Here is a 17923-nt window from a genome sequence, read left to right on the forward strand (position 1 = left end):
AAAGTTCTCTTCCATAACATTTAAATTTTATTCATTAACATATATTTAAAATACATAAATAAATAATATATATATTTTGTAGAATTATATACATATATATATATATATATATATGCATATATTTATTTCGCAAAGATGAATTAGTACTATTTAAATATTATCAATGCAAAAATATTTATTTAAATTAAGAAAGTTGGCAAAATAAAGTTTGGATAAATGTTTCACTTTTTAAATATTTACATACTATGTATACATAACATGTATATACCTCTTCATCAGGTGCATACATATGTTTATGTTATATATATATATTATATATATTATATATAATGTATATATTATAAATATTAAATAATACAGTTTTATCGAATATTGTATCATCTATTTATAAAATAATAATATATATAGGTACTGTTAAAATTATTATAAAATGTACAATGTATTTATTATTGTTAAATAAAATTACTTTTCTAAGATGATCGAAATATTTTTCGGAAATAATGACATGTTATGGTTGTTGCAATTATGATATTTACATGAATAATTATTTTTATTTGAAACTGGAAATATATGATAAGGATTTGGATTATCATGTACGTATATGTTTACACACACGCGTAGTTTCGTCTTTGTGTAAAGTTATGTTTAATCATAAGATAAAGATATGACTAGTCGCTTACCCAACAATTATTTTGAATGATAGTTGATGCAGACTTTAAGTGTTTTTTGTTTGAAATTTCATATATTTTATTAAATTTATATGACAATGGAAGTTTCACGTTTAGAACCTTGTATTCAATTACAATTATCAAGGAAAGAATTAGAAAATGTTGTAGATAAGGCTAAGGATTGGGCTCTTATGCATGGTATTAATTTATAGATGTATCAAACTAATGAAAAAAACTGGCTCATTGTTTCTTATTCTTCAAAATATATAATAATGATTTTATTGAAATCAAACAATTCAAATTTAACTTATTTTTATTCAGGTATTAGTATGCGATCAAAAGTATCCTTTAATAAAAATCAGGTACAAGTTTTACCATTTACTTTATTACCATCAAGTTTTCCTAGGAAAAATTTTGAGAAAGCTAAAGGTATACAAGTATTATTGAATGAACTGATACATAAGGTTGCACATGATAATAATTTTCTAATAAAAAGTTTAAAAAGGTATATAAAAATAATAAGTTGTTTGTATTTGTATTTGTATTTGTATGTGTTATAGATAACTGTTTTATATCTTTTAGTACAATTGATGCAGATCCATTTACAGCAAAATTATTTAACATATATGAAACTATATATAAGGAAGGATTTAGTCAAGTAAAATACTAACATAATATAAATTTATTTTAAATAATGTATGATGAATAAGTCTCTAAGCAATTTTTCTCTTCTAGACTTTAAGTCTTGGTCTACTTCGATCAGATTACATGTTACATGAGAATCAGATTAAACAAGTTGAATTAAATACTATTGCAAGTAGTTTTGGAGGAATAGTTACAGTTACTACTCAGTATCATAAGTAAGTTATTGTTACAAAGTATGCAATATATTTTTTATGTTTAATCCTAATATAATGCATTTTTAGGTATATCTTATCAGAAGTTGGACATGCGGATAAAATAAAAAATGTAGGTATCTTTCATTATTCCATATTTATTAAGTTTTTCTGATCCTTATTAAACTTTCGACCGTGTTTAGATCCCAGAAAATAATCCAATTAATGGACTCTGTAAAGGGCTAATATATGCATGGAAATTATATGATAATGAAAAGTAAGTAGTACAAATATGATAGCTAACTGTTAAATAATTAACATATTTTATTATAGGGCTGTAATATTATTTGTTGTTGAAAGTATTACTTATAATGTATGTGATCAGAGATTTCATGAATTTGAAATTTCTAAAATTAATCCTGATATTAAAATAATCAGAAGAAGTTTAAGAGATTTGGTGTCTGAAGCAAAGTTGGGACCAAATAAACAATTAATAGTGTATGTAATTATATAAAATATTTGAAAAGTTGTTTAGATATTATTAAATTTACTATCTATATCTAAATAAGAAATTATTAAATAATATTTTTTTATTTTTAGCGGAGATTTAGAAGTTTCTGTAGTTTATTTTCGTTCTGGTTATGAAGTTGAAGCTTACCCCACTGAACGAGAATGGGAAATTAGATTATTAATCGAACGTTCAAAAGCAATAAAATGTCCATCAATACAATATCATCTAGCTGGTACTAAAAAGGTATAAAAAATACTCATTTTTGTTTTGAACAGTGTAAAGAATAAATAACTTTTATTAGGTACAACAATCTTTAGCTTATCCTAATGTACTTAACGTACTTTTAAAAGATGATAATACAATAAAACAAATACAAGAGGTATTTGCTGGACTTTACTCTTTAGAATTTGTAAGTATTAGAAAACATTAATTGCAATTGTAATTTATACATATGATCATTTTAATATTACATTTTGAAGCTATTTTTATACTGATCTGCATTGTAAACAGAATAACGAAGCAGAAGTAATCATTGATAATGCTATGTCAGATCCTAAAAAGTATGTTTTAAAACCACAAAGGGAAGGAGGTGGAAACAATGTTTATAATGAAGATATAAAGACTCATTTAGAATCCATGAGAAATTCAGAAGAAAGAACAGCTTGGATATTAATGGATCGTTTTTATCCACCTGTGCAAAAGAATTATATTGTACGTGGTCATAATGAACCATTTGAAGATAATCATTTGGATTTCACTGATGTTGTATCAGAACTTGGTGTTTATGGTGTTATTATAGGGTGTGTAATAAAATATATTTCTTTCATAATTATTCTAGCAATTATATCGAGTGACTGAGTTCTCATTTTACAGAAATAATAATGATATTATATATAATGAAGAGGTAGGACATATTCTGAGAACAAAACCATCAAATGAAAATGAAGGAGGAATAGCAGCTGGAATTGGAGCTATTGATAGTCCTTATTTAATTAGTTAATACAAAAGATATTCGTATAGTTGCGAATTACCGGATATAGTTCAAAAGTATGAGAAATTTATATTATAGAATTATATCTTTATATATAATAATGTTAATAAAGAATGTTAAATGATAATTATTATAATCAAATATTATTGATTATTCTGTTTTTATTAATTGTATGTAAAAGGATATATACATGAAGGTTTTACATATTATTAAATATTTATAAAGTAGGTAAATAATTATGTACATAGTTAAATTTGAGTTTCATTTTAATTTAGCAAAAGTTAATATATATTATACTATATTAAGCGAATATCCTGTCCATTAGTAGATTCTTTAGATTCGTCATCTGATTGATCGAAATTGAGAAGCTTCACCATTTGTTTTTCGCCCTTCTCTGGTATATTTTCATTGTGATTCTAAATATGAAAAAACATATATGTTTTCTACAACTGAATATGATGTAAGTAATTTACCTTTTGTATATCTATAATCGGATTAACGTATTCATGTTCTCCAGGTGGTAAACCAGAAATATAATTGAACGAGGGTGTGATCTCATTTCGTTGCTGGTATGATGGATTTTGGAAATGGATACTGCAAGTAGGATAAGAAGCTAATATTTCTGACTAAAAATGAATTATCGATTAATTTACCTGAGATTATTTTTCTTTGAAAAGCGTGGTTTAATTTTCTGGTAATAAAAGTAGGCTGACGCAACTACGATACATGTTACTACTGAAATTATTACACCAATTAGGGTCCCGTGTTGATAACGAATACTTTCGTTTCTACGGCCAGCTTTTCTCGTATCAAATTTAATTTTTATATTTGTGTTTTCCATGCAAGTACTTCTGGAATCTTTCGGATATCCATTCTGACAGATACATGCGGGTCCGTTGTTTCCCGAAACACACATGTAGCTGCATTTATGTCTCTCGCAAGTGTTTTTTCCTAATACAGAAATGTGAATTTTGAACGTATTTCTTATTAGAAAATAACATAAAATTTTGTTAATCAATTAATTATTTAACTCACCAATAGGTTGCCTCATTGGGTGCGAAATAATAAAGTACTTGTCGATATTTGAAATACCAATGGTAATCGTTACACACGATTTGTCACCGTATAATTTGCATTTTTTTACTTTACCAGTTGTACTCATCAACCAATATAAAGAATCCTCGTATATGCTAATGCTCAAAGCCTGATGAACCTATGATATTAAAAATAAGAGTAATATAAACATATAACAATATCTTCCTTGCATAAATTATAATCTAGTAGAACTTACATCTGTGTTTAAAACTATAATACGATTAGAACCATCTAAATTCGAGGACTCAATATTTTTATGAAACGTATCTGACCAATACAATCTGAATCGTGTATAATCAATAGTTAACGCAAAGACAATACCAAGATCTCGATGTACAATCGCTGTTATATTAGTACCCATTGTATTGGATCGATATATTTCCGTCATAGGTCTATCGTAAGATGTCCAAGAAGTTTGGCTCCAAAACAACCACCTAAATTGAATAATAATATATATAAAACTGCTACAAGATAGTATACTTTACTATACTATCAGCACTAAAATTTTATAAATCATATGACTAAATGTTTCAAAAAATTTAGTACCGTGATTCGTGTCTCAAATTGCCCTAAAACTTTTAGGATGAATGATTTACGATCGTATTCTTTAAATCCTTCAATTCTGCATATATATATATATATTACCTGCAGTATTATATATATATATATATATAATATTATATATATATATATATAATACTTATATATATATTATATTATATTATATTATATTATATTATATATATATATAATTATATATGTTATCGTTTAATTAATTATATATATATAATTTTCCAAATTTTATGTTATATATAATATATTGTAATATGTTATATAATTTGTAATTTATAATCAAATTATATTATATAATAATAAAATTTGGAAAATGAAATAAATATTTATTTAGAATCGAATGAAATCATTTTTAAATGTTAGGCGCCAAAGAGGTATAAGTTTCTTAATTAAAACATACCCTTCTTTTGGTTCGACGGCAATAGAGACTGCTCGGTTGTTTAGTGGGATTGATACTACTTTAGCACACTTCTGCTGTTCTAGATTGCATACCTGTAAATTAAAATTTAAAAGATTTTCATGGCTAAATACAGATACCGAATGAACGCGAATAATGAATATTCGATACCTGAACACTGCTAAAATAGTCATTATCATTGAAGTATACGTTGTCGGTAATCCAATCAACAGCTAGAGCTCCCGGTCTGCCAAGGCCGGTAACAGTCTTTCGTTCCTTGGTCTTCATGTTTATTTTACTTACCGTGCCCAAGATATCTATGGGAGATATTGTATTAAGAGTTTAACAAAATGAAGAAATAAAATTATATTAGGAATTTAGTAAAATGTTTGAATCAAAGCAATAATATGTATGTTGTATATAAAATGCATATGCATGATTTAATTCCTAAGTGAGCTACAGAAAATTCTTTTTGCTAAATCGTTAAGGATAGAATGTGTTTTGGAAAAAAATATTTTATGCATTAAGACAAGTAAATTTTGTTTGATATTACCATTGCTCCAATAGATAGTGTTTTCCCTCGTGTTCGCGTCAATACCGCTTATTTCAGGATTTAGTTCTTCATAAATAACTTGAATTGAATTTAAATTTGGTGATAACTTTCTGATATCAGCACTAGAAACAGTAATTATTTCCATTTGTGATCCTACAATAAAATAATTCGTTACAGTATAAAATATTCACCTATTATACATTCTCTATAATTATTTAATTATTCCAAACGCAAAATAAACAAAATAAAACGTAAGAAGCTAAGTGTTTCTTTACCAGCCACTTTGCATGAAACTTTATCGCTTCGAATGACGTATCCCTCGTGGCATGAACAAGTAAAAGATCCATTAGTATTATAACATACTTGTGAACAAACATTGTCTTTACATTCGTCAATATCTTCGCAGGATTTAAAATCGTTACTCAATTGATATCCATTTCTACAACCACAGACAGGACCAATGGGTGTTTTGTGGCACATATTTGTGCAGGGATTGTACTTGGTACACGCAGTTGCTGTAAAAATATATGCTTTAAATGTGAATTATTGTGTTCACATATTACAGTAATATTGATTCAATTTGTCAATTACTAGAATTGAGCTTTTGAATGATACTTTTATTATTAAGTTACAATTAAAAAAGATATATTTTCATTTCTTTTATCTGCACTGTACGTACCACATTGTCCGAATTCATCGCTTCGATCGGAGCAATCTACTTTTCCATCGCACACATTGGCAAAGGGGAGGCAGGCACCGTTGGAACATTTGAATTCTTTGCAAATAGAATTCGTGCTGATGCCACTTATTTTCGAATTACCACCGTCACAATCTTTTTCATCCGATCCATCCCCACAATCGTTTATCCGGTCGCACACCCAGCTTTTATCGATGCATTTCTGATTGTCGCAAACGTATTCTTCCTTTTGGCATCGAGGGCAATTACGTTCATCGTCGTTCTTTGGACAATCTGTAACGCCGTTACATCTACGAAAACGATAGGTTAATAAAATGGACCAATTGTTTGCTTTCTTCATTTCATTATGATGAAAATACACCTATTAAAAAAGGGATATATAAAATTAAATGAAACTCATGGTAATTTAAATTTACTGTACTATACATATACTGAGCAATGTGGTAGTCTTAGAAATTGATTAAGAAAATGAATGTAAAATAATTAAAAAATTAATAAATAATAATGATTAATTGACTAACCTGACTTGCTTCGGAAGACACAGTTCTGTGTTGAAACATTTATACTGATCTACAGTACAATTGACATAATTTCTGTTACCCGTGTCCTTGCAATATTGTTCATCGCTGTCATCCTCGCATTCACTGACTCCATTGCATTTCAGCATTAAATCGATGCAACGACCGTTGGAACAGGTAAACATCTCGGTTGGACACGCGTTTCTTTGGCATGTTTCGCTCTCGTCGGAACCATCTGGACAGTCAGCCTTTATCCACATGCGGAATTAAATAATTATGCAACTAAACATTTTAATGAAACAGCCTGGGTTTACTTTTTAATTAGATGTACACGATGTATAAAAAATAAGTGTAAAAACTACCGTAACGTGATTCTACACCCCTGAATTGGTGGAGATTTGTAAAAAAATATTCAAAGGAAGAGAACATTTCAAAGGGATTATGGGTCGCAAATGTCCCTCCTGTCAGAAAAAAATGTTGAAGTTTTAATAATTCTTAAACTGACTTTATTTGCAGTGCGTTTATATTCTGCAGTCGGATCTCATGTAATTTGCTTAGGAGACGTGAACATAAAAATCGCAAATACTTCGCACTTGTTACGTATGCAAATGTAGGCAACGATGTAGGCAGAAAGATAGAGGCGATAATATGATCTCCAATAATCGTCTTTGATTGAAACTTTTAACATCACTGCTTGTGGATTTTTGTAGGCCCAAATCCTGGCACTTTGTCGATTGAGGATGCTACAACTCGAAGAACCGCTCTCATCCATAAATAATACACGCTCTAAAAAGTGGGCAACTTATATAGCATGGCAAAAGCTTTGTCGAGTAACATAGTCATTTGCCTGTAGTGCTTGAACGCGGCGAATTTTTTAAAGCCGTAAATCTTTTTCTCTGATTATTCGTCGCACTGTCACGTGACTGATTCTTACTCGATGAACTACTTCATGTAGGTCTAATAGTGGATAAGGATGAACAAAAGTGATAATCAACCTATTCTTCTTTACGCTAATTGATACGGGCTCGATCTGTATTCAAATGCCGCAATATTAATTTTTGATCATCAAATTGTTAACATAGCCGCTGAAAATTGCATTATCATGGAATGTCTCCTGCACACAGAGATTTACCATTATTCCTGTATTCTGATATATTTCTCGAGGTGACTTCTAATTTTTTGTTACTTCGTAAATAGTACGCTACTTTCTCATTAAATGAGAATAATTAAATGTAAACACATTATGAATTAAGCCAGTTTAAGGATTATTAAAACTTTAATATTTTCTTCTGATAGGAAGGGCATTTGCGGCCCATGATCCCTTTGAGATTTTCGTTGCTCGTGATGAGTAGAACAAGTTGCAATAAAAAAAATTTGACCTTGAAGATCATGCTAAAGGTTAATTTTTGCACAAACATTTTTTTACAGATTTCCACTGATTCAGGAGTGTAGAATCATGCTACGGTAGTTTTTACACCTACTTTTTATACAGCTTGTACATTAAACGAGTTAGAATACGTGACCAAGTTGTCGTTCTACCGTTTTTCTTTGTTGAGGAAAGTATTAACTACGATATAATCAACAAAGAGAATAGAAAGTGTAATAAGATTGATTCATCTTTCTCGTTTTCCGTTCAAGTAGAATTTAATTGCATTAGAAAAGTACACTTGCATTGTTTTTAACTTACAACGCATTATACGTTGTTACATTACAAAAATAAACAATAGTGTATAATTTACACGTAAAAAATGAATGTTTCGTAAGGTACTGATGTAAAAAAGCCTAATGGAAGGTTTGGACTCACCTCTCCATCACATTTCCACGTTTTGGGTATACAAGTCCCGATTTCGCATGCGAAGGCATCGCCATCGCACTTGTGCTTGTCGCAATTAAGTTCGTCCGAAAAATCGGTGCAATCACTTTGTCCGTTGCACACGAGATATTTCGATATGCAAGCCCCTTCGTGACATTGAAACTCATCTGGAAGATATTAGAGTCATTGTGAATAATTGTTGGCCACTTGAGTACAACGAAGGCTTTTATTCAGCCTTCATTTTGCATACATATCGAACATAGTTTTTCGATGTTGATGTCTTATGACAATAGCATTATTCGACTCGTTTTACACGAGTTCCAGATATTTTATCGCGTCGAATAAATTGATCGAAAAAGAATCGAAACATGATCTTGATAAGGTATATAACAGAGAATCAATCGGATATTTATTTTTTTCCATGCGAGAGTCAGAGTTCAAGGAGAAGTATGTGTATAGAAATATAAAAACAGGAAGCAGAAATGTTAACTTTTCCTTATATAAATCGATAAATTCAGTCGTCTTTCTATTGCTTCAAGCTTGAAATCAGTTATGAATAGATATTATAAATTCATTTAATCACTAATAACGTGACTTCAGCTATGATTGCTTTATTCGCGTGTTACGATTGTTCAAGCAAACAACACGATAGTTTTAAACAATATTAATTTATTGATTCAAATAAATATTCGATCTATTTAATAGTTTCATTCACTGATCTCTCAATTTGATCTACATTGTCGTTCGCTTTATATACACAGTATATAATTTATCGCTTATAACGTGTGCTCTAAATGTTTAGACAGTCTTGTTATTGTAGACAATAAGCACGTTATAAATAAGATTTAGTAAGGGTTTTGATTTACTGGAGTCGCATTCCTTTTTATCACAGCCTTCCTCATCCGATCGATCGACACAGTCGTAGTGGGAATTACAACGTTTCGTCTTGCTTATGCAGTCGCCGTTTTTACATTGAAACTGATCCTCGTGCTTGCACCTTGACCAATGGTGTTCATCGCAAATACTTGATTCATCTTCACCGTTAGGACAATCCTGTATTCCGTCGCATCTGAAGTTGCGAAACATTTACAGTTTAATAACGCATGCAGATATTAAATATAAAATATAAATGATAGTTGTATTTTCAAATTTATAGGTATATTCTGCATATCAAAATAAAAGAAGATGAATTCGTGTATTTTTATCGAATAAGGGTATGAAATAATTTTCATTGTCATGTTACAGTCGTGAATTAGCAAGTGTTGAACGCCAACGCAGACTGATGGTTTCCATCGTTTAAGTGATCTTAAAATTATAAATCGATTGAACATCGTACAATTCGTTTGATACGATTGATTTATCAAGTCTTATACTAAAAATACAAAATAGTAATTATCCATGAAGTAAGAATTTCAATGATTATGTTTCAGAGATTAAACTTTTATCTATTCATGATTAATAGACATGGAAAGTTACAGAATACACTTATAAATTGATAAATTCCATGGCTGAACCATTCAAGATAATAATATCTTACCTTTGATGGGATTTTATGCATATATCGTGTTCTCCACATTTTATTTCGCCAGCATTACACGCAGTTTGAAGAGTACACGTTCGATTATCTACGTCCAGCATCATGTCGGGTGGACACGCACAGATCTGAAAATTTAAATGAAATATAAGTACAAGGATAATCGTGTCTCAAAGAAATCGTATTATACAAACACTCTAAGCTTACATATGAATCAGCATTAGATAACAGGCACACGTGAGAACAGTTTCCGTTGTTGTTGCGACACTGGTGCTCTTCTATGTACGTTTGATGTAAACTTATTAACTGCATTCTATTCAAGTCTTTAGGTACTTCTGAAAGATACAATTGTTTCTGTATAATTGGTATAATTCTTTCTTTTTTATATTCGATTATCTATACGATAAATTGGATTGTGTGATTAATCGCTATTTGTATTCTTTATTCTCTTTATATCTCATTATTATTTTATTTAATTGCATAAAATGCTAAGAATGGAGAAAACTTAGTTAAGATTAAATCTTAAGATTAAAAAGACAATATATTTGATTATGGTTGACGATTCATGTCTGTTGATTAATAATTGATTATCAAAGAGTTTTATAACTTATTTCATATTACTCACCTAATGTAGTATGCTTCTGATATTGCTGTGTGCTGCTTTTGTTGGTCCAATACAATTTATTCGATTTATATTGAGTCCAAAACACATAGTCACTAAGAACAGTGAGACTCACGGGTTCCAGTAATCCAGTGCGGAAGATATATGTTTCGAAACCTAAAAAATTTAATTATATTTATATTTATATCTATATTATAGTCATTAACATTAGTCATTTATTACGATAGAAATACAAACCCGGAATGGTCGTACTACCAATACGACCAGTGCCTTGATCACTCCAAAACAATAGTTTCAGAACTCTGTCGTAGCACAAAGATATTTTCGGCCCAATTAAATGTGTCTTATTCCCTTCGATCGTGACTCTTGGACCAAGCCCGTTCATGTTCATCAGGTCTATGCGATACAATTCATTCGTTCTGAATACGACCATCATGATACTAAAACATCATCACATAATGATCTTTCCATAAAGATTTTACTATAATGCTTAGCAAATTAAAATAAAAAAAACATGTATATAGAACTATATCGAAATTCATTCGTCTTTTTGTGATTCATGTACAAAAATGATTACTTTTCTTCAGGTACAAGTGCAATATCGTAAGGCTCGTCTTGGAAATAGAAGATCGTTTTTTCATTGTTGTTCAAGCTGTGGACCTCGATAGTTTTGTGTTTCACATCCGACAAATATAGATTATTTCCGACGTAGTCGAAATCCATTCCACCTAGTATTTCGTTTTCAATAGACATCATGCTTTTCTCTTCACCAGTCTGCATGTTAAAATGGAAAATGTTGTCCCTTAGCTGGTCGCTGGCTAGTAAACCACCTGTATAACCAGTGTAAACCAGTAATATTGAAAATATTTAAAAGCGGCAATGTTATATAACTATAACGATATAAATGTTATATATTCTCGATGATCTTTATAGACATTAAAGCGTTGTGATGTCATTATGAGCTTAAATAAAATCACGTTAAATAACATTATTCGACTTTGAAAGGTTTCGACCGCGTGTTTAGAGCAACGGATATATATTTGTTATATGAAATATCATGGTTTGTCTATTGGAATAAGTAGGATGTTTGTCAATAATCGATTATTAAAGTCTTACCAGTGAGAGGATTATAAACAACCTCAGTGACGTGATTTAATGTGTCGCTGGTAGTAATTTTCGGTTTTCCCAATAGTTCATGATAATAGTCTATGAATGTACTTCCTGCTGCGATAATTAAATGCGTCTTCTTCTTAACCGCTGAAATTTATTTAATTCGTGTGTATATTTATTTAATTATTAAATATCAAGTTACGTCTTGTATTTAATTCACTAGTTTACAGCAATAATACAACTTACCACGGCACGTATGGTTATCAGAATTTAATTCTTTGTCCAATGTGCAAGCGCAAGTATAGCTATTCGCTGAGTTTAATAGACATAATTGAGAACACGGGCTTGAATTGCAGGGATTCGGCATCTATTATCGAATATTGTATCATTTATTTACGAATAAATTGACGAGAAAGAAAAAAATGAACGTACCTTGGGTTTTAAAACAGAGTGATATATGTGTATGCCATAAATAGTACTGTTTGTAGACACTAAAACTTCCCAATTTTTACCAGTGAATTTATCACATGACTGTATGGTATTAGATATCCAATCGCTCCAGTATAACTTATTTTCAAATACAGCCAATGAAAATGGCCTCTTTGCTATATCTTTTAATATGGCCTAAAACGGTACAAATAAAAAGCGAATAAATAATTTTTACTGTAATTATCGATCTTCAGACGAACATTGTTCTAATGTTCGGTGTAGAAATGTGAAATATACCTTTCGATCTGTACCATCCAGTCGTACCGATTCGATTACTTTTGCTTTAGCATCTATCCAGTATAATCTTTCATTCGCGTAATCGATAGATAAACTGTTTGGCAATTCTAAATCTTTGCTGACTAACACAGTGTTATTTTTTCCATCCATTCCTGCCCTCAATATGCATGAATCCATGCCCCATTTGGACCAATACATTATACTGGAAACACATAATTTTATTATTTATTTTGCACTTGCAAAAATTCTTTAACTTGTGTTACTTCTTAAACATTTAATTACAGAAAGTATAATAAAAAGCTGATAAAAACAAGATATGGCAATTTTATAAAAGTAGTAACATAAAATTTCATAATTTTTTTTAAAACAGATATTTAGGAGATTGAAATACTTTATTTATCCAGATGCTGAAAATACTTTTGAATCTCAATTGTTCAGTTTTTTACGCTTGAAATGCACTTACCCACTGGACGGTAATAAAACAAGACCTCGCGGTTTATCGTTTTGTTCTTTTATTATAACAGTGCAATAAGAACCATCATTGTTACAAACTCCGATATGCATATAACCACCATCCGTGAAATATATGTTGCCTGTTACCCAATCTACTGCCATGTCATCGGGGCTGCTCAAACCTTGAAGATATATATATTTTCTTATAATTTATATATATCATACATACATATATATATATATATATATATATATATAAGAAAATGAGCAACAAAGGAAATAAGTAACGTACATGCAAACTTCAGATGTGAGTATCAATCTGATCTAATAAAATTAAAATTTTGTAATAAAGTACAGTAGGAAAGATTAGAGTAATTTGAGAATACGATTTATATGCATAATTTACCTGCTGTAACAATGACCTCTCGCTGCGAACCATCCTCTAAACTTTTGATTATCGCTTCGTTTCCGTCCTCGATATCGGACCAGTATACATTATTCGCGTCTAAAGAAATAGCCACGGCGTGTTGCAAATTTTGAGTCACCGGATAATACAACCGAGAATTGAGATAAATACCACGGATTTCAGATTTAATTGAAAACATCATCAAACCTTCGCCACCTGTGGATAAACAGTAGAAAATAGATACTAATTAGAAATACGTAGATACTTAGGAAAATGAGGCTCTTTATCTTTCAAGAAGGTATTTATCTTTCAAAACTTTTCCTTTTTACAGATTCTATTTGTTCTATCAGTCATAGAATATAGAACCTATCACAGATAAGAATTAAATTTTTAAAAAATTTTGTTCGTACAAAGCTGAGAAAAGATTTACCTTCGGTTTGACAAGTTTTTTTGTCATCGTTCAGACTGTAACCAGGTTGACACGAGCATGTGTAAGATCCAACGCTATTGATACATTCTTGATCGCAAATTCCGTAATTATCGCACTCATTCACATCTATAAAATAATAGATATGTATATAAAATAACTTTGTAGTTTCTTCTTGATCATGACTTTAATAATTAACTCGAATCTAAATCAGATCTGAATATCTGAATATGTCTGTAATCAACCTTTAGTTCAGTAAAAAGAAAAAATAGATTGTTAATCTTTTATCTTTACCCTCGCACGAAGTCTGGTTGTTCACCAACTTGTAACCTGGTCGACACGAACATTGAGCACCTTCAGGTGTTTTCCTGCAATTATGTTGACACTTTGCTTCCTTGCACGATGCATCAGCTATGATTTGAAACAATTAAACCTATTACTGTTAAATTGCCAAGGCTTGGCTCAAAAATTGCCATCACTCCGACTTTATATTACTGAATCGAAACAATATCTCCTTCACTACTACTTACCCTTGATACATGCATCTATATCTTCATCTGAATTATCCCCGCAGTTATCCTTCTCATTACAGGTTGCGTTCAGAGAAATGCATCTTTTATTTTTGCACAGATATCGATCGTATTCGTTGTTACATTCATCGACTGGTATCATGTAATTCTCTATGGATTATAAAATAATAATATAAGTTTGAAATTTGTAGATCTTATTTAACATCAAAATATAGTTTAAGGAAAGAAAAGAAGAAAGATTACCGCATTTTTCTTCATCGCTCTTATCTGGACAATCTGGGATACCGTCGCAAACCCATTCGTTTCTTATGCAATGGCCATCTTTGCATTTGAATGCGTCGCAATTTACCTGCAGTAATTGAGAATATATCGATTAGAAGAATATTTGTAATTCGTATAGTCTTCAAATTAGTAAGTCAATCTGCTGTACCAAAGAACCACCTTGTAATATACGTAAAGTCTGATGTACAATAAAGTATTATTATTATTGTTGTTGTTATTGTTATTATTATATAATCTTCAAATTCATTTAGGATATAGTATGTCAAGAAGATTAAATATTTCACTTTTGCGTTCAAGTTACTATAAATTGAGGCAAAAAGAATATATCTTATTAACATCTTTATTGCTTAAAATAAAAATAATAAGTAGCTGATCAATTATGGAATGCTTGATACTTGCATCATATATAGATGAAAGTTATGAATAATTGTAATAAATTTCTCCAATCTGTAATATCGATTGATATTTAATCTAATTTATATTATAATTAACATAAACAAACTTATATATTTTTTTCATTCTCGGAGTACCGATCTAGGAATTATGTCGTTATTTGATAAGAAGTCAAAATTTAAATGCAATCTCACATCTTTTACACAACCATCGTATTCATCACTGCCATCGGAACAATCTTCTTTTGTGTCGCAGAATTTTTCTATCGGTATACAAGTATGAATATCGGAACATTGGAACTCGTCTATAGCGCAACGAATCATTTCAAGGTTTTGAAGCTGAAATAAAAAAATTGATTTTGTTATATATTAGAAGTATAATATAAGAATAATATATATATATAATATAAGAAACCATTTCGTTGTAAAAATATACAGTTCCGAATAAAATAATAATTTACAAGATAAAAATAAATATATATGTAATATAATTATATAATGTATAATACTTTATCGACTTATGGAACATATTGAGAAATTTCAGACGTGGAATATTTTGCAATCTCTTGCAAATAATTTTAAATTATTTAACTATACAATTCTTTAATAATAAAAAATATAAGAATAAGCAATATATTATTATAAATATCGTTTTGATGATAATTATGAATTAATATATACTTGGTAGCCTTCACAACCCGTTTCGTCGGAACCGTCACCGCATTCATCTTCCCCATCGCAACGGAAGATGGATGAAATGCATTTTTTGTTCGAGCACAAGAAGAGATCCGGTGGTTCGCAGCCTATAGCTTCAAATTAAAAAGTAAGAAAAGTATAAATTAGAATGTGCTAGAAATAAATTGTTACTAAATCTAATTGTAATATGTACGATTAAAGTTACCTGCGGCATCGGCGCGCGGGTTGAAAATGCTTACAACCAGAAGTACGAACAATCTGCGATACATAATCTGAAATAATTTTTGTCGAATTAATTTACATTTTTATTAAGCAATCGAAAATATTTTCCTATTATTCTAAAGTCTTCACCGGCATAATTTGTTTAATCGTTAGAATGCCACGGTTATCGTAGAAAACTAATTAAAAAATATTTGGTTTTTACATCATTGATACAACAGGTATGAGAGCAAAAGTTGAAGCGTTACAACACAATGAAGTAAACATAAGTTGAAGAACGCAAGTATAATAGAATTTGAGGGTCAAATCATCATCGTATCATTTTTCGATGGTTAAAGTCTTTTCAACGGCACAAATGTTCCTTATGTATTACTAATTGTATCTTCTCATTTATGTTTTTTATACAAGTTCAAATATTATAAATGCTTGAGAATTTCGTAAATGACACAATATGAATAATAAATAAAATATTAATCAGTATATCCGGTACACTGACAAATGTAGATTTTAAGTATATTATACAAACTTAGCTCTGCAAAAATGATATCACAAGCGGAAATTATTTTCATTAAATTAAGTAAACTTTGCTTTAACTAGACCAACCCCTAATAAAAATTACGGAATCGATCTGAATTGGGTACTCTTTATAATAAAACTGGCGAAATTAACATTTTATAACATAATTGCAAAATGGAATAGGTATGAAAGGTTTTTAAAATAAAATATTTCTTTTCGATATACTTACGAGAGGTGTTCTTACCATTACGACTGTTAAACGAAAACTAAGGGCCGTTACAGAGACCGTACCAAAGTTGTGTAGTTGAGGTCGTTTTTCTAATAATACACATATTGTTATGAATGCCTCTGTGTAAGTTATTATACATTAATATAGATTTCATTCTATTCAGACTTTTGAACGGGATTAAATCATAAATAAGAAATGATTTACACATATATAAATTATTTCTTTTTATGTATATTCATTAAATTTAATACTAAATTTATTATGCAATATATTATAAACAAACTAATACAAAAGGTAATAATTATAACAGTAATGTTAGAGTAATGTGTATAAATAAATATTTTTCAAAAATATTTCGTATAATATGTAAGTACACGTGAATTACGCTTAGATATGATAATTTGTTCTTTTAAAAGTTATAACTTATTGTAAATTTCGCGTGATAGAAGAAATTGTGTATGAAGGTACAAGTTTCATAAGAAATGTATACAAACAGTTGGTTCGATTATGTACACACATTATTCTTAAGTTTAAATTTGCTCGACCTTTACGAAACTAGAAACGACTAACGTTTATATGAAAATTATTCCAACAATTAAGCCATTTCTCATTGCAATTATCATATCATTTTATTAATGTTCTTTTTACGATAAGTAATTTTTATGATCTTTATACAAATATGAAATATATATATGTATTTCCAAATATTCTGCTGTAATATTTCCATACGCAAAATAAATAGAAAGATTAATTTCTATAAACAAACTATACGCGTCGTTCACATATCCTATAAAAAAAGAACAATCCCTTAACATATCGTTCCACCTACACTTAACAAAAATGATAACTCTACTCTGCGCTTAATTTGGATAATTTGAAGAAAATATACATTTTATTATATTATTTAATAATTTGCTTCTCCTTTTTGCCTATCCTGAGTGAGAAAAAGAATCGATCTATGATGCCTGGAAATGCATCTTTTTCTCACATTGGCTGTGGGTGAATCTTTCGATATTACAGTACTGAAGGCATAAAGAAGGTAACAAATGCCTATCAACTGTGTGACAGTGGTTTGCTCCATCGCTGTTGCAACGCCCAACACTTTATTGTATTTCGTTCCTTTCGTCAA

The 17923-nt window shown here is 29.7% G+C and overlaps 2 protein-coding genes across 6 annotated transcripts; one reads left to right on the forward strand and one right to left on the reverse strand.

The window, feature by feature from the left end:
• The first annotated feature begins 475 nt into the window (after window positions 1–475).
• On the forward strand, window positions 476–3731 carry LOC117161591 (glutathione synthetase). Of its 5 annotated transcripts, none has more exons than XR_013061837.1 (13): window positions 644–866; window positions 990–1173; window positions 1251–1326; window positions 1404–1528; window positions 1595–1637; window positions 1708–1781; window positions 1838–2002; window positions 2105–2258; window positions 2317–2424; window positions 2526–2815; window positions 2889–3062; window positions 3332–3466; window positions 3524–3731. XR_013061837.1 is itself a non-coding variant. In XM_033343245.2 (12 exons), exons 1-11 carry the CDS (start codon window positions 761–763, stop codon window positions 3013–3015), a joined length of 1452 nt encoding a protein of 483 aa, XP_033199136.2. In that variant the 5' UTR covers window positions 644–760; the 3' UTR covers window positions 3016–3062; window positions 3524–3731. The 5 variants fall into 5 exon arrangements, 3 of the variants coding, with proteins under 3 accessions (XP_033199137.2, XP_033199136.2, XP_076483872.1); XR_013061838.1 differs by having other exon boundaries at window positions 3335–3466; XM_033343245.2 differs by lacking the exon at window positions 3332–3466.
• yl (Putative vitellogenin receptor yl) lies at window positions 3150–16812 on the reverse strand. The gene is made up of 32 exons (XM_033343238.2): window positions 16795–16812; window positions 16036–16102; window positions 15816–15943; window positions 15330–15473; window positions 14704–14809; window positions 14461–14610; window positions 14225–14341; window positions 13934–14059; window positions 13504–13719; window positions 13108–13279; window positions 12645–12846; window positions 12351–12542; window positions 12165–12285; window positions 11925–12065; window positions 11386–11638; window positions 11046–11248; window positions 10812–10964; window positions 10394–10521; window positions 10190–10314; window positions 9519–9721; window positions 8644–8819; window positions 6843–7087; window positions 6304–6611; window positions 5900–6139; window positions 5625–5777; window positions 5243–5388; window positions 5075–5166; window positions 4298–4535; window positions 4042–4219; window positions 3660–3957; window positions 3480–3600; window positions 3150–3422 (listed from the first exon to the last, which is right to left on the reverse strand). Exons 1-32 carry the CDS (start codon window positions 16810–16812, stop codon window positions 3303–3305), a joined length of 5280 nt encoding a protein of 1759 aa, XP_033199129.2. The 3' UTR covers window positions 3150–3302.
• Between the last annotated feature and the right edge of the window lie 1111 nt (window positions 16813–17923).

This window comes from Bombus vancouverensis, chromosome 2, assembly GCF_051014615.1.
Source record: "Bombus vancouverensis nearcticus chromosome 2, iyBomVanc1_principal, whole genome shotgun sequence".
Taxonomy (NCBI): domain Eukaryota; kingdom Metazoa; phylum Arthropoda; class Insecta; order Hymenoptera; family Apidae; genus Bombus; species Bombus vancouverensis.